Below are 21,642 nucleotides of genomic sequence, written 5' to 3'. Positions count from 1 at the left end.
GTGTGAATGTCGGACCCTGAGGGCAAGGAGGGGTGGTGGGGACCCCTGGAGGAGGGTCACGGTGGGGCAACTGGTCCTGCCCAGAAGCCTGAGGGCCCAGCTTCTGCTTCAGGAAGCAAAAGGAGATGGAGAGGGGCCCACCATGGCTTTTTATTGAGAAACACTTGGCCGGTCATTCTCTAGGGCCCTTGCTCCGAGGGATGGATGGGATCAGCCGGAGGAAGCATCCTCTCTCTGGACTTGCATAGAGAACCTCAGGGGTCGAGGTCAGAGGTCACTCTCCCCGTAGAGGGCGCTGGAGAAGGCCACATAGTCCAGGGCTCCGGCTGGAGCCCCGGCCCCCTTGTAGGGCGTCATGCGGCGGATGCAGTACTCGGCCTGCTCAGCTGGGAGTTCCTGCCGCAGTTCCTCAGGTGTGATGTAGTTCTGGGGAAGAAGAGGGATTGAGGGCCCACAGGTCCTGTTCCCTGCCCCCGCCCGCCAGCCCCCTGCACCACCAGGGACTCACCTTGTCTCCCGCCAGGATCTTGAACGAGGCCACAACCTGCTCAGCCGTGTCGGTCTCGGCTGTCTCTCGGGTCATGAAGTCGATGAAGGCCTGGAAGGTCACGACCCCGGCTGCGTTGGGGTCCACCATGGTCATGATTCGAGCAAACTCCACTTCCCCCTGCAGGGTTAGAGGCCGGGCACCGTGCCCGGGGGTGCTTAAGCCAGGAGGGCTCCCAGTGTCCCCCTGGCCTGACAGCTCCAGTGACAAGGTGCCCCCTTTCTCCATAGACCATCCGCTGCAGCCTTAGCTCTAGGTCTGGGAAATCCTTTCTGCTAGGCTGTGCTCTGCTTCCTGCCCGCGGCAGTGCTTCCTGCTGCCCGTCGGTCCTGACCTTTTCCTGGGCCTCTGTAGTGCTGTTTCTGTGATGTAGAAACGTTGCAAGCTCAGGCTTTGGAGTCACACAGAACAAGGTCCAAATCTAGTGTCTTTGGGCAAGTTAATTTACCTCTCTGAGCCTTTGGTAGCCCCTGTGTGAAATGGGGTAATTCTCCCCAGCCCCAGCGGGTGGGTGAGGAGGAAATGAGGTCGTGTGTGAGGTGGGAGGGACACAGGCACAGGTGGGACGGCTGGGACGCGGCTGGGGGACACTCACCAGGTCGTAGCCCATGGAGATGAGGCAGGCCCGGAAGTCGTCGGGCTCCATCATGCCATTCCGCTTCTGTAGTGAGGGAGCAGATGTCAGGCTCAGTCCCCAACACCCGCCCCCCCCGCTGCCCCTAAGTCCACCACCGCACAGGGCTAAGCCCCTGCTGACCCGGTCAAAGTGGTTGAAGGATGCCCGGAACTCGTTGAGCTGCTCCTGGCTCAGGCCCTTGGCATCTCGGGTCAGTATCTGGTTCTCCACCTCGTTGATGGTGCGGGCAATGGAGGTGAGCAGCTGCTCCCAGCCCACACGGATGTGCTGGGAAAGCAGAAAACAGGCTGGGTCAGTGGGTGGCCAGTGCCTGTCCACTAGGTCTGGCTCCACCCCCAATTCACTGTATTGACCCTGGGCAAGTCCTCCCCCTTGCTGGGCCTCTGTCCCCATCTGGAGGTTCCACAGAGTGACGTCCAGTGGCCCTTCCTGCCTTAAAGTTTGATGATTTATTATGTATTATGTATTGATCAACCAGCCATGGCCAATCCAGGCCTGGGTTTAGACTGCTCTGTGACTGGCCAGGTCACTTTCACTCACTGGGTCTCAGTATCCCCACAAGTACTTTGGGGGACCTGGCCACGCTGAACTGGGGAACCCCTGGGGCAGATGTGCTGTGTCCAGCTGTGGCCGCCCCAGGCTTCCCCAGCCAGTGCCGCCTCCCTTCTGTCCTGAGCGGGTATGATCCCACCTCCATGCTGTAGACGGTGTGCTTATTGTCGAACACCAGGTTCTCCTGCAGCAGCTGGTGGTCACCCTCCAGTTGGTCGATGTTGCTCTTGTAGTTGATGATGTTCTGCTCCTGCTGCCGCAGCCCCGCCATCTGCTCCTCCAGAGAGCCGGCCATTCCCGCTGCCAGGCGCCCCACTTCCTGCAGGGGGTGCCGGGCAGAATGAGGGCTCCCAGCTCCCAGTGGCCCAGCCTTGGCCCTACTCTCCCGGGCTGGCTCCATGATCCCAGCCTTACCTCCACCTTCCCCTGGATCCAGGGCCCAACGGCATTGGCCTGGGCTGCAAACTGCCGCCGGAGCCTCTCGTTCACCTGTTGCCTTGTCAGCTCCTCCTGCAGCGTCTGGTCACGGCTGGGTACCAGCTTTCGGACCTGGGAGGGAGGCTGGTTGTGCCAGGGGCAGCTCTGGGAGTGGGAGATGGGCTCCAGCCCCTCACACTGCTCCCGCTGCTCTGAGCCAAGGCCTCAGGGCTCTCTGGGGGCCAAGCTCTGAGCACTCAGCCTCTCTAGGCTCGTTTCCTTGTCTGCAAAATGGGGCCCATGACATCATTCTTAATGAACTTAGATTGTTTTATAAAGGATGTCCACACACCAGATCTAAGTCTGCTTCAATCAGGCCTGCCAGGGGCTTCCCTGGTGGCGTAGTGGTTAAGAATCCGCCTGCCGATGCAAGGGACACGGGTTCGAGCCCTGGTCCGGGAAGATCACACATGCCGCGGAGCAACTAAGCCCATGTGCACCACAGCTACTGAGCCTGCGCTCTAGAGCCCATGTGCCACAACTACTGAAGCCCGCGTGCCTAGAGCCCGCGCTCCACAACAAGAGAAGCCGCCTCAATGAGAAGCCTGTGCACCACAACGAAGAGCAGCCCCTGCTCGCTGCAACTAGAGAAAGCCCACGTGCAGCAACGAAGACCTACCACAGCCAAAAAAAAAGAAAGAAAAAATCACACCTCACACGAAAATGCTGCTGTTACGGCCATTTTACAGATCAGGGTGGTTAGAATGCATCTGAGCGGGGGGAGGCAGGGAAAGGCCACAGGCGGCACTGACCGTGTCCCACTTGGTGTTGATGTCCTGCGGGCTGAGGGCGATGTAGGGGTTGGCAGAGCTGGGCCGCAGCCCATATGTTTGGCAGATCTTCTGGATCTCACCCTGGATGCCCAGGATGGCTCCCCTCTCTCGGTCGGCCTCGGGCAATGTTGCTTTGAACTGCTCGTGTGCTGTCACCAGGCTCTGGGGAGGGCAGGCAGGAAGCATCAACCAGCGCCCCCACTTCCCGCAGCAACAAAGGGCAGCAGCGTGCTCCGGGCCATCCAGTGGGGCCAGGGCAGCACTGGCAGGAGAACCCAGGCCTTCCGTCTCCCAGCACTCGGGAACTGGTGTTTTTCTCTGGCCCCCCATTTCCCAGGAGCCCAAAGGGGTGGCTGACAGAAACAGGCCGCTTCCCTGTCATCCCCTCCAACCACCCCACACCTGGAACCCCTGCGCCCACCTGGGTCTCCTCCACCGAGTGCACCAGCCACACGTCCTGCAGGTCCTCCACAGCGCCATCCAGCCAGTTGTTGAAGGGTGCTACCCGCCTGGCAAACTCCAGCTGCAGCTGGTCGATGGTCTCTAGGAGCTTCTCCATCCGCTAGGGGCCACAGGGATGGCCAGTCAGCAGCCTGCCCAGCAGGCCCTCTCACCTCCTCCAGTGTCCAGCCTCCACCTCCCTGGCCCCCAGCCTCACCTCTAGCGCATCCCGCCTCTTCTGGGTCAACGTGCCCAGGTTGTCCCACTGGTCGCAGATGGCCTGGCAGCGGCTGTTCACCGAGGCCGCCTCGTGGTAGTCTAGCTCACTGGGGGCGGGAAGGGGGGCAACTTTGGGGCCAGACTCCAGCCCAGATTTCTTCCTGACTGCCCTCCAGGGGCTGGAACCTGGGCATAGTGGTGGTGAAGGCATAAGGGAGCCAGGGGAGGTGGGGGCAAAGCGGGGCTTTCCTAGCGCAGGGACTTCCCAGCGCATTCCCGGGAGAAGGGAGTCCTCAGCTCCAGTCCCTGGAGGAGCTTGGGTGGAGGGGCAGGGCCTGGAGTTTCGGGGGCCGGTTTCTAAGAGGTGGCACAAGGCCCAGGCTGCTGGTGAGGATTGGGCCTGCCTGAAGCTGAAGGGAGCCGCCAGGTTTGGGGGCAGGTCGAGCGCCAGTGTGGGAAGAACGTGGGTAGCAGAGCGAGCTCCGGAGACGGGGAGAGGGTTACAGGAGGAGGGCAGAGTAAGTGGTGACGGGGAAGGACATGGGTGCCAAGGCAGGGTTACCAAACCAGGGAAAGCAAAAGGTCTGGAGGGCTATGGGAGCGGGGAGAGGGGGTGGGGCCAGGTAGGGGCGTGGTCACCCCGGGCTGCCCCGCAGCAATCCGCGCCTACTTGAGCTCCTGGGCCAGCGCAGCGACGTGCTCCACGCGGTCCTGGTGCGCCGCCAGGTCGCTCTCAAAGGCCTCGTGGCGCCGCAGCAGCGCCCGCACCTCCTGCAGCGAAGCCGACTCATAGTCCCGCTGGCTCAGCATCTCCTCCTTCCCTGCTCGGAGAGAGGCCCGGCTCAGGTCACCAAGCAGCAGCTGCGACAGGAGCAGGGGGTCCAAGCCGGGCTGTGTGACCATGGAGGGTCCTCATCTGTGAAATGTAGGTGATCACACCTGCCCAGCCTACCCTCGGGGTTTGCTCTGAGACACTAGTATGATAAAGTTAAGTGAAGCTCCTGTTCCAGGGCATGGCCTGTGAGTGATGTCAGGGTCCCTTGACCCTGCACGATTTGGGGTGGCCCTTGGTACACTTTTGGTATTATTCGATCGCAAAGTGCTTTCCAATGACTCTGTGAACCCAGTGAGCCCTTGATCCATTTTCCTTTGCTTACCCAGTGCCCGGCACTTGGTAGACCCTCTATGAATATTTGTTAGATGAATGAATAATGAATGTAAAAGTGCTTTGAGAATGACAGTTACCATAATTATGCAGATAAGACCACAGTCACAGTAATTGCAGCAGCAACCATTTATTGAGTGCCTCTGCATTTTGCAGAGAAGGTAACTGAGGTTTAGAAGTTCAAAGACCTGTCAGGATCACATAAATGGCCATATATTTAAGGAATTATTCTGTCAAACCACTGCTATCCAATATGTCCATAATCCATTATTAGCGTTCATTATTTTTTTCAGCAGGACTCATTCAGTTATAGGATTAAAATCCTTGATAGAATACAGAGAGAATGTTTGCACCCAGTGATATATTTGATTCATGCAATATTTTGGCATCAGTATACTTTGGGTATAATGTAAGTGATGTTAGTGGGGGGACTCACCTTTGGACACCTGCCACATACACAAATAAAGTACTAAATGACAAATTAATCAGAGCAGACCTACAGAAGACCAGAGCCAGGAGAAAGTTAGGGGCCTGAGTTTACAGATAAAGAAACTGTGGCCCCAAAAGGGGCAGTGACTTGACTGCACAGCAAGTCAGGGTGGGACTAGAAAACAGATCTCCAGCTTCCTTGCAGAACACCAGGACAGAATCAGGCCCCAGAGGTACCTACCCCGGGTCCAGGCTTCATGCAGGGAGGCCTTCTGCTGGAACTTCTCTGCCAGGTGCTGCAGCCGCTCCAGGCGCCGGATCTCCGAGAGCAGCCAGTCCTCATAGCCCTTCTCCGCTTGCTCCAGCCCCCGCCATGCGTTGGCTATGTCCTATGGGGCAGGCAGAGGTGCCCGCCATCACAGTTCACCCGTTATACAGACGGGGACAGAGAGTCCAAGGTCACCCGGAGGATGTGGGCAGGGCCGGGGTCACCACCTCCCCTGGCCTGGCTCACCGAGACCAGCTTGCCCTCAGATGGCATGAAGGCGGGCCGGTGGCTCAGCCGCAGCTTGGTTTGCAATGTGTTGAAGTTGATCTCCAGCTGGCACTTCTCCTGCACGCGGGGCGGCTTGTGCAGGCGCCGGTAGTCCCGGAAGTCCTCCAGCTTGCGCTGCATGGTGTTCTTGCTGGGCTCGCCCGTGCGGTTCTCCAGCCACGGCACGGTGCGGCGGATCCATTCCAGCAGCTGCAGGGCCAGGCAGGGGCAGAGCAGAGAGCGCTGAGTGGGCCTGCTCACCTCGCCCACCCCTCTCCACCCACACCCAAGCTGTGGCCTGAAGGCCGGGCCTCAAGCAGAGTGGGGGTCCCCGCTCGTCAGGGCAGGAGCAGGACGGTTAACTTCTGAGTCCAGGGACCAGTGTAGGTCGGCAAAGCACAAAGGGCCAGGAGACTGCCTAAAGATGAGTGAATGGAGAAATGAACGAGTAACTGGATGGATGATGAGTGGATGACAGGAGCCTGGGTGGGCGGAAGGGGGCCGGGGGTGGGTAGAGATGGCAGGAGGAGGCTGGGAGAGGCCACGGCTACTCTGAGGAGAGGTAGGCTCTGCAGGTCCAGTCCAGGGCTCAGCTGGGTTGGGAGAGCACAGGTAGGGGAGAGGGGGAGGTCCTCTCAGCCCCAGCCTCACCTCACTGGCCAGCTTCTCGTACTCCTCCATCAGCTTCTCGTTCTCCTGGTTCACGGCCAGCACCTTGCAGATCCTGTTGGCGGCTGTCTCTGCCTGTGGTGGGAGTGGGCGGAAGGGCTGGCGTTAGAGCAAGCTGCCACAGACACCCCCGACCCAGCCTCCCTCTGTAAACCCTTCAAACCTGGGCCCATGCAACAGAGGAGAGGATGAGGGGGCACATCTTGTAGGGTAAGGATGGGCTCCCAGGCCAGAAGCCTCTGCGCCTGAGCTCCCCCAAGGATCGAGTATGTGCGGCTGGGACAGTGGCCCTCCCACCCACATGGGGCCTGGCACCTCCAAACGTGGAGATGCCGCCAAGCTTGGGCCCCTGGGCCCACACGCCCAGCCCAGGCAGCAGCAGCTGAGCCCCTACCTGCTCCGCCCCCGCGAAGGCGTGGTAGAAGCAGGAAACGTAGGTCATGACGGCCTTCTCATCGGGCTTTGGGGTGTTCACGATGTCTGCGGGATGGCAGCGAGGTGTCGACTGGCCGAAGCCAGGGGTGGGGAGTGGGCTCCTGTCCCCACCCAGGCAGAGAGTTCCCTCGGGACGGTAGGGTGCACAGACATCTAGTCATGGCCACCAGCTGCCTGGTGCTCCAAACCCAGCTCTTCCCTGGAGTCCTCTCGGACCACCCCAGGGCCTAGCAACCTCCCCCGCTGTGGGGTGAGGAGAGCATGAGGGTGTGGGTGAGTGAGCAGACACTGTAGCCCTGATGAGGCGCCAGTCCGCACTGCCTGGTGTCTCTAACCATCCCATACCTTGGTCTGTCTGCCTGTCTGTCTTTCTCCTAAGTTCACATCCAGGGTACCAGGCACAGTAGGTGCAAAGAAAATGTTTGCTGGTTCAACTGACTAACGCCTTTACGGGCCCAGGGACAAGAGGCAGGACCCACCGGAGAGCAGCTCCCAGGATGGGTGACCGTCATGCCGCCAGGTGACCCAGGTTACTGGGATATGGGGTAGAAGATGGAGCCATTACATGAGGCAGAGGCGGCAGAGCCTGGTTCCACTGGGTGGAGAGGGATGGGGACCGGACACGGGCTCCTGGAGAAGGGGGCCTGTTGGCAGGGAGGATTCTGCCCAGGGAGCAGGGTGAGGGCAGAGCATTGCAGGAGGAGGGAGGAGCAGGGACAAAGGTGTGGAGGTAGGACCGTGCCGACTGGTGCGTAAGGGGAGTCCTCACCCAGGCGAGGCTTACTCTCACCTTCTGCATCCAACATCTTGGGGATGTCCAGGTACTTCTCTGCCACCTCGAAGGCAGTGTTCAGGTTGCCGATGGGGTCATCCTAGATGGTGTGCGGGGTGGGGGGGAGAGGTGAAAGGTCAGCTGAGGGCAGAGACTGGGGAGTCGGGGCTGCGGGTGGCGGAGGCCTACCTTGCGCAGTTTGGCGTAGTCAATGAGGTCGGGGCGGTGCCGGTGGATGAGAGCACAGAGGGCCAGGCCATCCTTCCAGCTGCACAGAGAGAACGGGGGTGTGGGCGTCAGGCCTGGGTTCAAGCTGCAGCCCTGTCCTACCCTCGTCCCAGGAGCACCCCTATCAGAACGGCCTCATCTGTAAAATGGAGTAAAGTCCAAACTCCTTGGCTTGGCATTTAAGGCCCTTGATTGCCAACCTGGGACCGTTTCCTCCAAGCTCATCATGGTTCCTTCACATCCTTGTGCTTAAGCTACACCAATTTCTAGATGTTTTTGGTCTCCAGGTCTTTGCTCACAAGGTTCCCTCTGGCTGGAACACCCTTCCCGCGATGTCTCCTGTGCTCCCTCCTCCAGGAATTTCCCCCTTGCCCTCCTGGATTCGATTCAACATTGACCGAGTCCTCCTATTTTTCAGACACTGTTGCAGGAAGTTGGCTGTGACCTCTCCTGCCCTGTGGCTTATGCCAGGGCCCAGAGCCCGGCTGAGGCCCCACACGCTGATGGGCAGACGGACCTGGTATGGAAGTTCTGCACATTGACGTTGCGGTATGGCGCTGTCTTCCGCTGACACCACAGGAGCAAGCCCTCCTTGGCCGAGGTTTCTGGGCGGGGACGGGGGTGAGTGTTGGTTGGGGAGGGCTTTGGGCCCGCCCTCTCACCCTACCTGCCTCCTTGCCGCTCACCTTCCACGGAGATGTCCTGGATGGCGAAGCGAAGGATGATGGTCCAGATCATGCCCAGGGTCATCTTCAGGTTCCCGTCGACAATCTCTGCAGGGTGGGGGGGTGGAGACACACTCCACCTGGCACTTGAGGCCTTGGCTGCCCTCCCCCTGCTCCGCCCTCTGGCCCTTGTCCCCATCCCAGGGCCGGCACCTAGTAGGTAGGTGCTCGATCATTTTCCTTCAAAATGATTCACTGAACACCTGCTGGGCGCCAGGTCCTGCGCTGGCACTTTGGGTACCTTCGCTCCGGACAGTCCCTCCTGCGAGGCACGGACGGTTATCCCCATTGTTGAGATGAGGGACCGCACCCCCAGCCCCTGCCCAGGCCTCCTCCTGCCACCGCCTCACCTTCGGCACCGATGGACACCAGCTTCACCCCCTTGCTGGCAATGAAGTCCAGGGCCTTGTTGACATTGGCGATCTTGTGGAAGCGCATCTTGCCTTTGTCTGGCCTGGGCAGCCTCTCTCCTGGGTGTGAGGGGAGAGGTCAAGGGTCAAAGGTCATGAGAGGAAGCTGAAGACATGGTCCTCAAACTTCCCCCTCCCTCAGCAATCCCCCTCCAGCACTCTGATGCCACTACTCCCCCAGCTCTCTGGGTTTTCCCCTGTGTCCTGGGGTCCCTGTGCACTGTTTGCACCCCTCACCTGAAATGACCTCCAGGAGCAACATGAGTTTGAGGCCATTGCGGAAATCCTCCTCGATGTTCTCGATCTGGGTGCCAGCCTTGCGCAGGTGTGAGTTGCACCAGGCAGTGAAGGTCTGGGGGCAGAGGACAGTGCTCAGACCCTAGTGCTAAGGACAGCGCCCTGGCTCCTCTGTCAAGGCAGATCTCAGAGCCCAAGGCCCTGGATTCAAGTACCGGCTCAGCCACTGACTTGCTGTGCATCTGGGGCCAGCCCCTTTCCCTCTCTGAGATTTAATTCTCCTGGAAAAGGAGAAATGGGGTCTGGGGCCCATTCAGGTCCCAGTTTGGACTTGGGGTGCCTCACTGCCGGCACAACAAGCACTGAAGGGGGAATTAGAAACCTGTAAAGCAGACACGCCAAAGTGTGGGGCTCTCTGAGGCACAAGAGTCAGTGCAGGTGATACTGCTTCAAATCTGAAAAATTCTGAGAAGCACAGATGGCTCTGAGGGACTGTGCACCCGTGTTTTTATTATCTCAGGCTCACCGATCCCTTAAGGCTGCTGTGAACTGGCCTTCAAGCAGACCATGAGGCTGCAAGAGCTTTCTGCAGGCTGTAGAGGCTCAGCTGGACACTCAGGCCCAGCCTGACCCAGTTTCTGGAGGAGACTGCCCTCCCTCGTGTGCTGCCGCCTCAGCCTCTGTCTGAGATGGGAGGGGTGGTATACGGCTGCGTGTCTTTGGGGGATGGCAGTGACCTAGTGCACAAGTTTCTACCAACCTACCAAGCCTCGAGGCCCTGGATTCTGCCATCAGCAGTCCTTGGTGGAATCCATACTTGGGCTCCAATCCCAGCTGAGCTACTCACTCTCTGTGACCTGGGATGTGCCCCTTGACCTCTCTTGGGCTCAGTCTCTCCATTTGCACAATTAAGGGTTCAGACTCAGTGATGTCTCAGGTCCTTCTTCCCCTGACCTTGCAGGATTCTGGAATTGAGAGCATCCCGCCGCCACCGCAAAGCAGATACTCCCGGGAGGTGGCCCTGGAAATCATTTGGAATTCTTTCCCTCCGCTGTGTAAGTGGGTGCTGGGTCGAGATAGGGCAGGAGGAAAGGCAGGACTGGGTGAGGCCTCCGTGGTGGAGGAAGGGGCATTTTTCATTTGACAAACATGACTTTTAATGAGATTTGCTCCTTGCCGTAAAGGAACTCACAGTCAGTCAAAGAGTCCTGTTGGTCTGAGAAGTGCTGGGAGAGACTAGTATTGGGGAGACTAGGGGAGGAGTTCTTCATATCAAGTGGGGGACCTCTTGGGGAAGGTTAATAATTGATCAGAACTGTGATGGAAGAGCAGGAGTTACTCAGGCAGGGAAGGGCAGGCAAGGGCATTCCAGGCAGGGGCAGCCACACGGGCAAGTGCTTGGCGATGAGAAACAGTTACTAGGTTTGCGGAGCTACAGCTATCTGGGCACTGCTCTGGGGGTGTTGGGGTATACGTGGTGAGAGGCAGGCCGGAGGGGCGGCAGAGGCCAGGTCACGCACGATCTTGAGTGCTAAGCCAGGGAGTCTGAACTTGATCTTGAGGGCAACAAGGGAAGCTTTCAGGCACAGGACAGGGAGGGGCAGCACTGTGTTTTAGAAAGTTCATTCTGGTTGCAGAGGGGAGACAAATGGCTTCGCAGAGCAGAAGGGAGAAGTGAGGAGGTGCCGACTGAGACCAGGGTGAGGGAGGAAAGGTGTCAGTGAGTGGGACAGGGCAGGATCAAGTGGATGAGATGAAAACATTTGTCCTTGCTAGAATATAAGCTCCCTGAGGCGGTGTCTTTAATTTTGTCCCCTGCTGAACTGCTGGCACCTAAAACAGTGGCTGGCACATACTAGGACCTCCCTAAGAAACGATGAATGAATGTTTGCAATGAGGTTGAATGAAGAGGACTCGGTTATCAGGTGGGGGAGGCAGGAGGGCTTCAAGACATGGAGGAGAAGTAGGCATGGGGGTGGGACCAAAGCTGAGCACAGAGATGTTCATTACATTGTAATAAACAATGTTAGATGAGAAACAACCGGAATGTCCAGCTCCAGGGGGTGCTGATGAATTTACAGAGCGTCTACTCTGTGCAATCATTGAATGAGTCAGTGAGGTGGGTGGCTGTAAGTTGGGTTGGAAGGATGCTCCTGATATTTTAAGTGATGAAAGCAAGTTACAGACTAGCCTGTATCTTATGAGGGGCATGTGGACCTGGATCTGGGAGAGGCCTGGGTGGGTGGGTGGGGGGGATAGGAGTTGTTGCAGAGCAGATGGCAGCTGGAGCCAGGGGCAGGGATGACATCACTGGGAGATTGCTGGACCCAAGGACCACAGCCCTGCTTGGAGACAGGTGCAGGAGGAGCCTGGGGGGAGGCGTGTCACCCCGGGCACCCTAGCCGAGTCAGCTGAGCCTCCCAGCCCCTGGGGTCATCTCCTATCAACTAACCCAGAGGAAATGCTCTGATTCTAAATTCTGGGATTCTCAGATCCTGCAAATTCCACCAAACACCCCTGTTCCCCTGCCCTTTCCTGGACTCATACACTGTTGGCAAGTGCTGAGCAGGGTCTAATGACCTCGTGGTACACTCCTACCGCTGTCCTGCCACACTCCCCAAAGTTTCCTCACTCCAGCCTGGATCATTTTCTCTTTTGGGTCCCCAGGTGTCCTGCCCCCTCCACTTGGGAAAGTCTGCGAGTGAAAATAGATCGGGGAGGGGAGGCCCGAGTGCCTTACAAGGCTGGGCCTGGGCAGCAGCTGCCCATGTGCCCCTCTCAGCTCTCCAAGGTGCTGCCTCAGCACGAAGTGTCTATCTGGCCAGAGAGTCAGGTTACCTACCTGAAAGGGAACCCAGGGCTCCCCTCCTCCCCGACCTTGTGGCCTTTTCAGCAGATTTAGGGCCCCTGGGGTAAGGAGGGGTATCTTGGGAAAGAATGGGGGTGGGGCAAGCAACGGGCAAAACCCCTCAGGTTGCGGGGCGTCCTGTTTTCTGACAGCATGTGATTTGGCTCCTACCTCAGCCCCAGTTTCCTCATTTAACAGTTGGGATAGAGTGACCACGGACACCATGCTGGAGAGAACATAGAGAGGGTGGGGAAGGGGTCTGCGACGGTTACCCCTTCCCCACACTCCCAAGTCCTCTAGCTGCCTGGCTGCAAGTCCGCAGGTGGGGTCTGGGAATATTTCACTAGAGAGTGGGGCTGTGGAGACAAAGATCATTCTTCCCAACCCCACCCACACCCTGAACTTGGATCTCCCGGGCTTTGCCCAAACCATATTCCTTAGCAGAAGTGGAGCAGTGGGCCCAGGGGAATGAACCCTGTGGGGTGGGGACCCCTGAAACTCTTCTTGTCCTCCTAAACCCCTCGTGAGGGTCTCCAGCCCTCTCTTCGGGCCCTGGGGGACAGCAGAGGACTGATGGTCAGAGGCTGGGCGAGGAAGTGGCACTGAGGGTTAAGACAGGCTCTGCCCCTGATCTGCTGAGATGCCAAGGACAAACCGTCTGGCTTCTTAGGCCTCAGTTTTGCCATCAGGAAATGGGCTAGCACTCACTTTCCGCTGCTGCTTCTCCCAGGCCGGGTCCAGCAGCAGGTCGCGGTCCCAGTCCTCCTCCTGTTCCATGTACTCGCCGCCCCTGCCGCCGCCGCCCGCGAAGGGCCCCTCCCCGGTCCCCAGACCCTCGGGCTGCATAACCATCATCATCTCGCTCGGGCTCCTGGCTCCGCTCCGTTCGGCGCGCTCCAGAACACGGGGGCCGCGTTAAGTAGCACCCGGCCCAGCCCCGGATCGGATTCCTGCTAAATATGGGAGAGAAGGGAGGGGCCGGATGGGGGCGAGGCCACTCGGGTCGGGACCAGGCAGCAGGTTGTCCTGAGGCTAGGAGACTGCAGAATTTGGGGGCACTGGGATGTACCCCGTGACGGAGATCCGGGGTTCGCGTTCCGGCTCCGCAGCTTGGGCGCTGTGTGACTCTTGCGAAAGCCACGGGGCCTCTCTGAGTCTGTTTCCTCACATGTACAACGAAGATGACGATAATAGTCTGGCTGCAGACTGCTCTAGAAGCTACCTTTTGGGCCTCATGACCCTTTTCCTGCGTCGCGCTGGTGGGAAACAGGGAGCACTATTCCCATTTCACAGTCAGAAACACCGAGGCGCCGAGCTGTTTTGAATGTTTTCTGGGGTGATGAAGGGAGACACTAGAGCATGGGGAGGGGCTCCAAGCCAGCTGGATGGGCCGAAACAGGGCTATTAATATCGGGGCGACTAGAGGGAGAGGGGGAATGTGCTGAGCCGCGAAACACCAACAGCACCCAAACTGCAACTCAATCCTCCCGGAGTGCGGGCCAGCGGGACCAGCGTGAGGAGCATCTGCGGGAGGGGCGGGGCCTGCGCGGGTGGGCTGTAACCGCGCTGCCCTACCGGCTCTAGCGCCAACGAGATTCCAAGCATCTCTTTGGCTCGTTCGGCCGTTCAATCACATCTCCGTATCTGCGGGCCCTCCCCGTGAACCTCAACGCTCGCTCACCCCCTTCAGAGCTCCTATTGGTCGTAGCAGACATCCGTTTGCCACTCTCCCCGCCCCAATACGGAAGCGGAGGGGTACCCGGGATCCGACCGCTAGTGGGTCCAGGCCATGGGGCAGCCCAGGGCTGTGGGGAGCGCGGAGGCGGCGTCCGCGCGGCTTCCTCTTGTGCTCACCGCGCTGTGGGCCGCGGCCGTGGGCCTGGAGCTGGCCTACGTGCTGGTACTGGGTCCCGGGCCGCCCCCACTGGGACCCTTGGCCCGGACCTTGCAGCTTGCGCTGGCAACCTTTCAGCTGCTCAATCTACTGGGCAACGTGGGGCTCTTCCTGCGCTCGGACCCCAGCATCCGGGGTGTGATGCTGGCCGGCCGTGGTCTGGGCCAGGGCTGGGCGTGAGTGGGGCACGGGATCTGGCGGGGGGAGAAGCGGGAGCTTTGGGCAGGGGGAGGGCCTCAGGACCTGAAGATGTTAGAACCAGTTTACAGTAAGATCCGCTTGAACCAGATGGCAGAAGGAGTATCATTCATCCACTTACAAATATTTGAGTACCTACTACGTGCAAGGTACTATTCCAGGCACTGGAGGTACAATAAAACATATTCCTGATTTCAGGGAGGGGGCAGATGATAAACTTTAGGTGTAATAAATCAGAAAATAATGTAGAATGTTAGAAGGTGTTGGTGGTAAGGAAACAGAAAGAGCAGGATAAAGGAGACTCAAATTGCAGTTTGAAATAGGGTGGTCAAGGTAGGCCTTATTGAGAAGGTGGCATTTGAGCAAAGACTTGGAGGGGGGAGAGTTAGCCACAGTCATCTGGGGGAAGAACGTTCCAGGCAGAGGGAACAGATGATGCAAAGACTCTGAGGCATTTGTTTGCCCAGCATGTTCCAGGAACAGCAAGTGTGGCCAAAGTGGAGTGAGGGGGGAGAAGTCAGAGACATAAAGACCTTGTAAGACCTCGAAGACTTTGCTTTTTACTAGAAGTGAAACGGAGAGCCATTGGAGGGTTTTGAGCGAGGAGGGACATGACTTAGATTTTATTTACTTGATTTATGTTTTTCTTGGCCGTGCCAGGGATCGAACCTGGGCCCTCGGCAGTGAAAGCGCGGAGTCCTAAGCACTGGACCTCCAGGGAGTTCCCCTGACTTAGATTTTAAAAGGATCAGTCTGGCTGCTGGGGTGAGACTACACCAGTTGGGACAAAGGTGGAGTCAGGGAAGCCAGGCAAGAGGCTGTTGCAATAATCCAGGGGGGAGCTCATGGTGACTTGGATGGAGGTGGTAACAGTGGAGGACAGGAGAAGTTTGCTTCCAGATGTTAGAGACCAGAGAAAGGCCTCAGGACTGGGGCTCTCAGAGCTGGAAGAGCCCTCAGACCTGCTGTGCCAGGAATGGAAAGGCCTGGGAAGTGGTGTTTAGCCTGCATTTACCTGTGAAGAACCTGAAGCTTAGAGAGGGCAGGGGCTGTGCCTGCTTCCCCAGGATGGGCTCAGGGGCTGACCGGGCATGAAATGGGGCACTCAGAGCTGCTGGGGGAACTGACCCTGTGGTTCCTTCCCTGCAGTTACTGCTACCAGTGCCAAAGCCAGGTGCCACCGCGCAGCGGGCATTGCTCTGCCTGCCGCATCTGCATCCTTCGCCGGGACCATCACTGCCGCCTGCTGGGCCGCTGCGTGGGCTTCCACAACTACCGGCCCTTCCTGTGTCTGCTGCTTCACGCCGCAGGCGTCCTGCTGCACGTCTCTGTGCTGCTGGGCCCTGCCCTGTCGGCCCTGCTGCGAGCCCACACACCCCTCCACACCGCCGCCCTCCTCCTGCTGCCCTGGCTCATGCTGCTCACAGGTGGGGGGCCGGGGAGGCCTCCACAGAGAGGCAGAGGCCCATTCTGGTAGGCGATGGGATTTCCGCCTGGTTCTCCAGGCAGCGCCCTGGGGACCTAGTCCCCACGTCAATTACGGGAGGTGAAGGGAGCCTGGTATTCACTTGGGTGTGCCCTCTGGTAAAATACAGGGCCTCAGCATAGGTACAGAGTTCTGGCTGAGAGACTCAGGGGAGGAAAGACTAGTGGGATTTCACCTAGAGGGGGATGGGACGGTGAGAGAGCATTCTAAGTGAGGGGCATTCGGAGCTAGGGGAGCAGTGTGAACAAAGGCTTGGAGGTTGGGCACGGAGTAGTGAAGGCATTTGGTGGGAATTGTGAGAATTAAGGCTAGGGCAGTAAGTGAGGACTGGATGGTGGAGGGCCTTGAATGGAGTGTGAGGAGTTGGTCCTTACTTGACTGGGCAGTGGGGAGCCAGTGAAAGTTACAGGCAGGGGAAGGTCCAGTCTTTGGAAGTGGGGAGGGGATGTTTTGAATCAGGAGACTGATTGAGAGGCTGTGTTCTGGTTGACACTTTCTTCTGACACCACCCAAGGTAGAAACCCCACTGTTGTTTTTTTTTAAACATAATAATTATTATTATATTTTTGAAGATGTTGGGGGTAGGAGTTTATTAATTTATTTATTTTATTTTTGCTGTGTTGGGTCTTTGTTTCTGTGCGAGGGCTTTCTCTAGTTGCGGCGAGCGAGGGCCACTCTTCATCATGGTGTGCGGGCCTTTCACTATCGCGGCCTCTCTTGTTGCGGAGCACAGGCTCCAGACGCGCAGGCTCAGTAGTTGTGGCTCACGGGCCTAGTTGCTCCACGGCATGTGGGATCCTCCCAGACCAGGGCTCGAACCCGTGTCCCCTGCATTAGCAGGCAGATTCTCAACCACTGCACCACCAGGGAAGCCCCCCACTGGTTTTTTATACTTTGTTCTCTGCCCCCCAAAATGCTTTGGGCTTGCTTTTCCCTGACTCCTTCCTCCTGACCTGTCCACGGTCCTCTCTGTAACCTTGTCCTGCAATTACTAAACTCCCTGACAACTCTGAATAGTGGCTCTGTCTCATCCTATCCAAGCCCGGCTCTGTCCCCAGGACCCCCTCCCTGCAGCCCAGGGGGCGTCTTGGGAGGCCCAGTGGGGCTGTCAGGGTTTTCCTGTGCCCACACTGGCTTCCTGAGCAGCCCTCCTCTGCCCTCCTCATGACCCCCCTGCCTCCACTGAGACTCAAGCCCTCCAGCTGCTCCTGTCTGCACGCTCCCAACCCCCGGTCATCCACAATCTCCCACTCGCTCCCCGCAGTCACCGAAGACTTGGGCTCCGGCCCCTTGTCTCCCTCTCAGCCCTGGGCCTTGCTGAAGGCATAGGTATCTGAAAGCGTGGGTGAATGGCCCCAGTCGCTCAGCTTCTTGACCTTCTCCTCCCCTCCTCCCTTCCCCTACTCCCACATCCCCACCCCAGTCGTGTCAGAATCCAAAATGTGTCACCTCCCAGAGCACCCCATGTCACCCCTCTCTCTGCCCCCACCGCCTCTCCTATCTATCTCTCATTCTGTGCTCCGCGATGCCCCTCCGGAGCTCCTGGCCCTCACCTTTCTGTCCATCAGCACCTTCCCCCTTCACCACCCCAGGTCCAGCGTAGCGCCCTCATTTCCACCAGCCTTCCGCAGCATCTCGTCTCAAGACTTTTTGCTCCGTCTTCCTTCCGCTGTGCCTTCCTGGCTTCTCTGTGTCTGCCCTTGGCTGCGGAGAGCTGCCAGAGATGCCTGGTACTATGTGGCAGTCGGTGTCACGTCACGTTCATGGCTGCTGACCTCAACAGGCCCTCAGCGGTGCCTGGCTGCCCTGGTTTCTCATAAGCTTCCTCCCCCTAATGGCTGCAGCTCAAATCTTCCCACTTTCCTGTCCTCCAAGCCCCAACCTCTCCTGAAAATACATCACAGAGGAAATTAGTCATCAGATGGCACATCCAGAATTGGCTGTCCCGTCCTGGAGGCAGAAGCTCACTGCCCCGCCTTCTCCTGGTGCCCGACCCCTCCTCCCTGCTGGGAGCCCTCACACCGTGGGTCGCTTCTCCTCCTGCCACTCCAGGCTCCCTCCACTGGCTTCCTTTGGGTTTTCCCAGCTGGTACAAAGCCTCTCTTCACCCCACGTCCTCCTTTTCCAGCTCATGCCTTCGGGCTCTTCCATCAGCAGCCAAGTCAAAGGACTTGCCTGGGCTATAGGCTGCTTTTCCTTGCCTCCCACCCATTCCTGCCCCTGCTCCAAACTGGCTTCTGCCCCCACCCGTCCTCCGAGACTGCCACAGTCCCCAGGCCTCTGTCTCCACAAAACCCAGAGGACCCTTCTGTGTTCTTTTCTTGCTTATGAGACCTTTCAGCCTCATAAAACTGCTGGCCTTCAGCCTCCTTAAAGGGCTCTACGCTTGACGTCCACGATGGCTTGTACTTTGGGGTTTCCTCCTTCCTTCCTGGTTTCCCTAGATCTGATCCCTAAGGACCTGGTTTCCGGGCTGAGGTCGAGACGCCCTTCTCATCTCCCTACACACTCTGCCGGGTCTCGGAACCGCCCGGGTACCAACCGCTCACAAATCTGCGTATCCAGCCTGGGCTTCTCTCCTGAGCTTCCAGAACTGTCCACTCACTTGTCTCGCAGGCACCTCTCCATCCTGCCTCAGGACCTTCACACAGAATGTGTTCTCCCCTCTTCACTTAGCAAATACCTCCTTAACCTTCAGGCATCACCCAAAATATCCCTGTCAAAATAGATGAAGTTTATTTCCCTGAGCCTCTTGATAAGTTTCCATGTCATCTCCCCACCAGTAGGCTCTCTTTTTTTATTGGAAAAACATTCACGTAACATGAAACTCATAATTTTAACCATTTTCAAGTGCACAGTTCAGCTGCGTTTAGTATATTGGCAGTGTTGTGCAGCCATCACCACCATCTAGTTCCAGACCCTTTTCATCGCCCCCAGTACCCGTTAAGCAGTCACTCCCTATTTCCCCCAGTGCCCCCAGCCCCTGGCAACCACTAATCTTCTGTCTCTATGGATTTGTCTGTTTGGGACATTTCATGTAAACGGCACCATACGATACATAACCTTTTGTGTCTGCCTTCTCTCGCTTGACATCACATTTCATGGCATCTTGTAGTTCATTAGTTCACCTGATACTTACTACCTTCTGTGGGTCAAGATGATGCAAGGTGCTGTACTTTTGCATTGTCACACACATCACAGCTGTAATTAAGTAACTGAGACATGATCTCTTGAATGTCTGTCTGTGAGCTCCCTGAGGTCGGACATGCTACCTGCCATTCATCCTGGTATTCATAGGAGGTGCTCACAAGTTTGTGATGCATGAGTGAAAGTCGCATCTAGGGCAGGGGGCTGTGTCTGCCCGTTTCACTAGTGTGTTCCCATCAGCCGGCATGGGTTGGCCAGGGAGCAACAACTCAGTGTTTGCTGAGTGGAGGAATGCGCCCTGCTTCATGGTGGAGTAGGGGACGGGAGGAGGGCAGGAGCTGGGCTCTGGGACGGCTGGGGCCTGCTGCTTCTCCTTGACCCTCTCTGCTCTCTCCTTGCAGGCAGAGTGTCTCTGGCGCAGTTCGCGCTGGCCTTCGTGACCGACACGTGTGTGGCGGGTGCACTGTTGTGCGGGGCTGGACTGCTCTTCCATGGGATGTTGCTGCTGAGGGGCCAGACCACGTGGGAGTGGGCTCGGGGCCAGCGCTCTTACGACCTGGGCCTCTCCCACAACCTGCAGGCGGCCCTGGGGCCCCGCTGGGTCCTTGTCTGGCTCTGGCCCTTCCTGGCCTCCCCGTTGCCGGGGGACGGCATCACGTTCCAGACCACAGCTGATGTGGGACTCATGGCTTCCTGACTCCAGGAAGAGCCTGAGCTGTACAAGGAGTGGGGAACAGGAGAGGGGACTCAGATAACTCATTTCAGGCCCACCCCCAGCCTCAGAAGGGGCGGCAGGCTGGTACGCTGGTACTTGATGCCTGCTTTCGGCAACTCCAGCCCCGCCCTTAGCCTTGCCCTTGCCCAGCTTGGACTCCTAGTGTCCAGGGCTTGGGCCCTGCAGCTCTGCCTCTATCAGTGGCCCCTGAGTACAGCGAAGGGTCTGGCAGGGGGCTGCTCGGCCTGCCCAGCTGCCCCTTTGCCAGGTTAATAAAGTGCCCACTTGGTTCTTGGACTCCCTCCGTCTCTGTGGGTTTCTGGACCTTCACTGTTTCCAGGGTTGCTGTTTTTGGTTCCTCTGATTGGCAGGCCTGGGAACCACAGAATGCCTGAGGGTGTGAGCAGCCAGGGCTCTGCCTCCTGCGGCCTTGGGGCGGGGGGGTGGCCAGCAGCTTACGGCAGAATGTAGTGTTCCAGGGTATGAGAATCCAGAATTCTTCCCCAGGTTCAGTGCTTTATAGTTAGGAACATTTCACAGCAACAATTTCAGTGAACTTCTCTCCAGCTAACCTGGTGCACTGGGCAGCAATTTTGTGGGTGATAAAGCTCTGAGAGTTGATGTGATAAGATCACATGGTAGTAAATGGAGGAGTCCAGATTTGAACCCAGACCTTTGTGCTTTCTCCTTCACCCTTGAACAGCCGAAAAAATCAAGGCAGAGAGATCAGGTGGGGCTGTTCAAGCATCTGTGCTGGCTGGGTGGTGCTGAGACTGCTAAGCTCCTCCTCTCTGGACGCTTCAGGAGCTACTTGTTAAACACTTCTATTTAAATATAGTAAATAGACATTTCCAGTTAAATGTGGCAGGTTTAAACATGTGAGTTTGTTTCCTCTTAAAATCTAAAATGATAGTAAAGAAATTAAAAATGATGTAAATTTACAAAGACAAAGAAAATAGGAGGGAGACAGCACTAGACCAAAGAGCCTGACAACATTCTGAAAGATGGAAAGTGGATAGAGGCTCATTTACTCTCTTAGAGAATTAGAAGTTGAAATTAAGCGTTCCCTTCTTGGAGGGGCCAAGAGGCAGCCCGATTGCCCCCAGGAGCCCTGGAGAGGTTCACTGTGGAAGGCAAGGTTTGGGGCTGACAGTAGGGCTGGGACTGATTCAAGGTCTCTATGAGAAGCAGCTAGGTTGCCCCGCCCCCCAGGACCCACCTGACCCCTCGCTACCCCCCTGGGGTGGAGGCGGGGGCTTTTCGAAGAAGCTTTGCATCTCGGGGGGCCCTGGGGAGGGTGGGGGTGAGGGACTGGACCAAAAATGGAGTTAAGTGAAAACCTACAAGTGCTGCTGGGGGAGGGGGGTAGTCCTTCAGTGACATGGCAGGCTTGCCTTCCAAGAACCCGCAGAGAAGCCCACCCTTCTGACAGGCCCCGCCCATGCCCACAAAGGTTTGAGCTGCTAAGACTCCTTTGTTTTTCTAAACAGCATGCTCTATTACTATTTTTTAACTCTGTTAGGAACTTGGTGTACCTATCACTTTGTGCCGTACATAAGCATTGGAAGACTTCTGTTTCCTCTACTGCTTTACCCCTCACCCTCCAGAATATCTTTTCTTGTTGTTTTTTTTTTATAGTGAAAAGATAGGGAAATGTTTATAAAATAGAAACAACACCCTCCCCACCCCCATTTAAGAAATGGATACTATTTCCTTTGAGGTCCCTGCTGTGCCCCTCCCTGGTAGAGGAAACACTGTGCTGTCTTCATCATCCCCTTGCTTTGCCCTGTGATTTTATTAGCTATGTTTGTACTGGTTTTGCATGTTTTTGAATTTTATATAAACGGAGCCACGCCATGTTTATTCTTCTGTGATTCGCTTTTTCCTTCAATATTTCTAAGATTTATCCAAATTAACGTGTGTGGCTGTAGAGCACTCCTTTTCCTTGCTGTATAGTGATCCATTGAATATACCACAATTTATTTTTCTCTCTTGTCCCACCGATCATTTTATCTACCCCTGTGTATGATCTCCTAAGATCTACTTGGCCCTTGCTCTTCCATATAAATTTTAGAATCAGCTTGTCAAGTTCCACCAATAAAC

At 57.1% G+C, this 21,642-nt stretch overlaps 2 protein-coding genes across 4 annotated transcripts; one reads left to right on the top strand and one right to left on the bottom strand.

The window, feature by feature from the left end:
- Positions 1-138: 138 nt before the first annotated feature.
- Positions 139-13,041, bottom strand: ACTN3 (actinin alpha 3). 2 transcript variants are annotated; one of them, XM_033861150.2, is made up of 21 exons: positions 12,808-13,036; positions 9,252-9,366; positions 8,955-9,074; positions 8,566-8,652; positions 8,397-8,484; positions 7,841-7,919; positions 7,670-7,751; positions 6,839-6,924; positions 6,427-6,519; positions 5,755-5,985; positions 5,482-5,629; positions 4,317-4,467; positions 3,645-3,753; positions 3,408-3,548; positions 2,966-3,148; positions 2,151-2,285; positions 1,876-2,055; positions 1,305-1,451; positions 1,143-1,208; positions 509-667; positions 139-426 (listed from the first exon to the last, which is right to left on the bottom strand). In XM_033861150.2, the coding sequence occupies exons 1-21, from the start codon at positions 12,955-12,957 to the stop codon at positions 268-270; spliced, it is 2,709 nt and encodes a 902-aa protein (XP_033717041.1). In that variant the 5' UTR covers positions 12,958-13,036; the 3' UTR covers positions 139-267. The 2 variants fall into 2 exon arrangements, with proteins under 2 accessions (XP_033717041.1, XP_033717040.1); XM_033861149.2 differs by having other exon boundaries at positions 1,143-1,451; positions 12,808-13,041.
- A 782-nt stretch (positions 13,042-13,823) lies between these two features.
- Positions 13,824-19,836, top strand: ZDHHC24 (zDHHC palmitoyltransferase 24). Of its 2 annotated transcripts, none has more exons than XM_019937554.3 (3): positions 13,824-14,169; positions 15,341-15,664; positions 19,226-19,836. In XM_019937554.3, exons 1-3 carry the CDS (start codon positions 13,889-13,891, stop codon positions 19,497-19,499), a joined length of 879 nt encoding a protein of 292 aa, XP_019793113.2. In that variant the 5' UTR covers positions 13,824-13,888; the 3' UTR covers positions 19,500-19,836. The 2 variants fall into 2 exon arrangements, with proteins under 2 accessions (XP_019793113.2, XP_033717058.1); XM_033861167.2 differs by having other exon boundaries at positions 13,825-14,169; positions 15,341-15,618.
- Positions 19,837-21,642: the final 1,806 nt, after the last annotated feature.

This window comes from Tursiops truncatus, chromosome 8 (genome assembly GCF_011762595.2).
Source record: "Tursiops truncatus isolate mTurTru1 chromosome 8, mTurTru1.mat.Y, whole genome shotgun sequence".
In the NCBI taxonomy this organism is placed as follows: domain Eukaryota; kingdom Metazoa; phylum Chordata; class Mammalia; order Artiodactyla; family Delphinidae; genus Tursiops; species Tursiops truncatus.
Note: the sequence above shows the minus strand (reverse complement) of the source record. Positions and strands in the feature narration are given on the sequence as shown.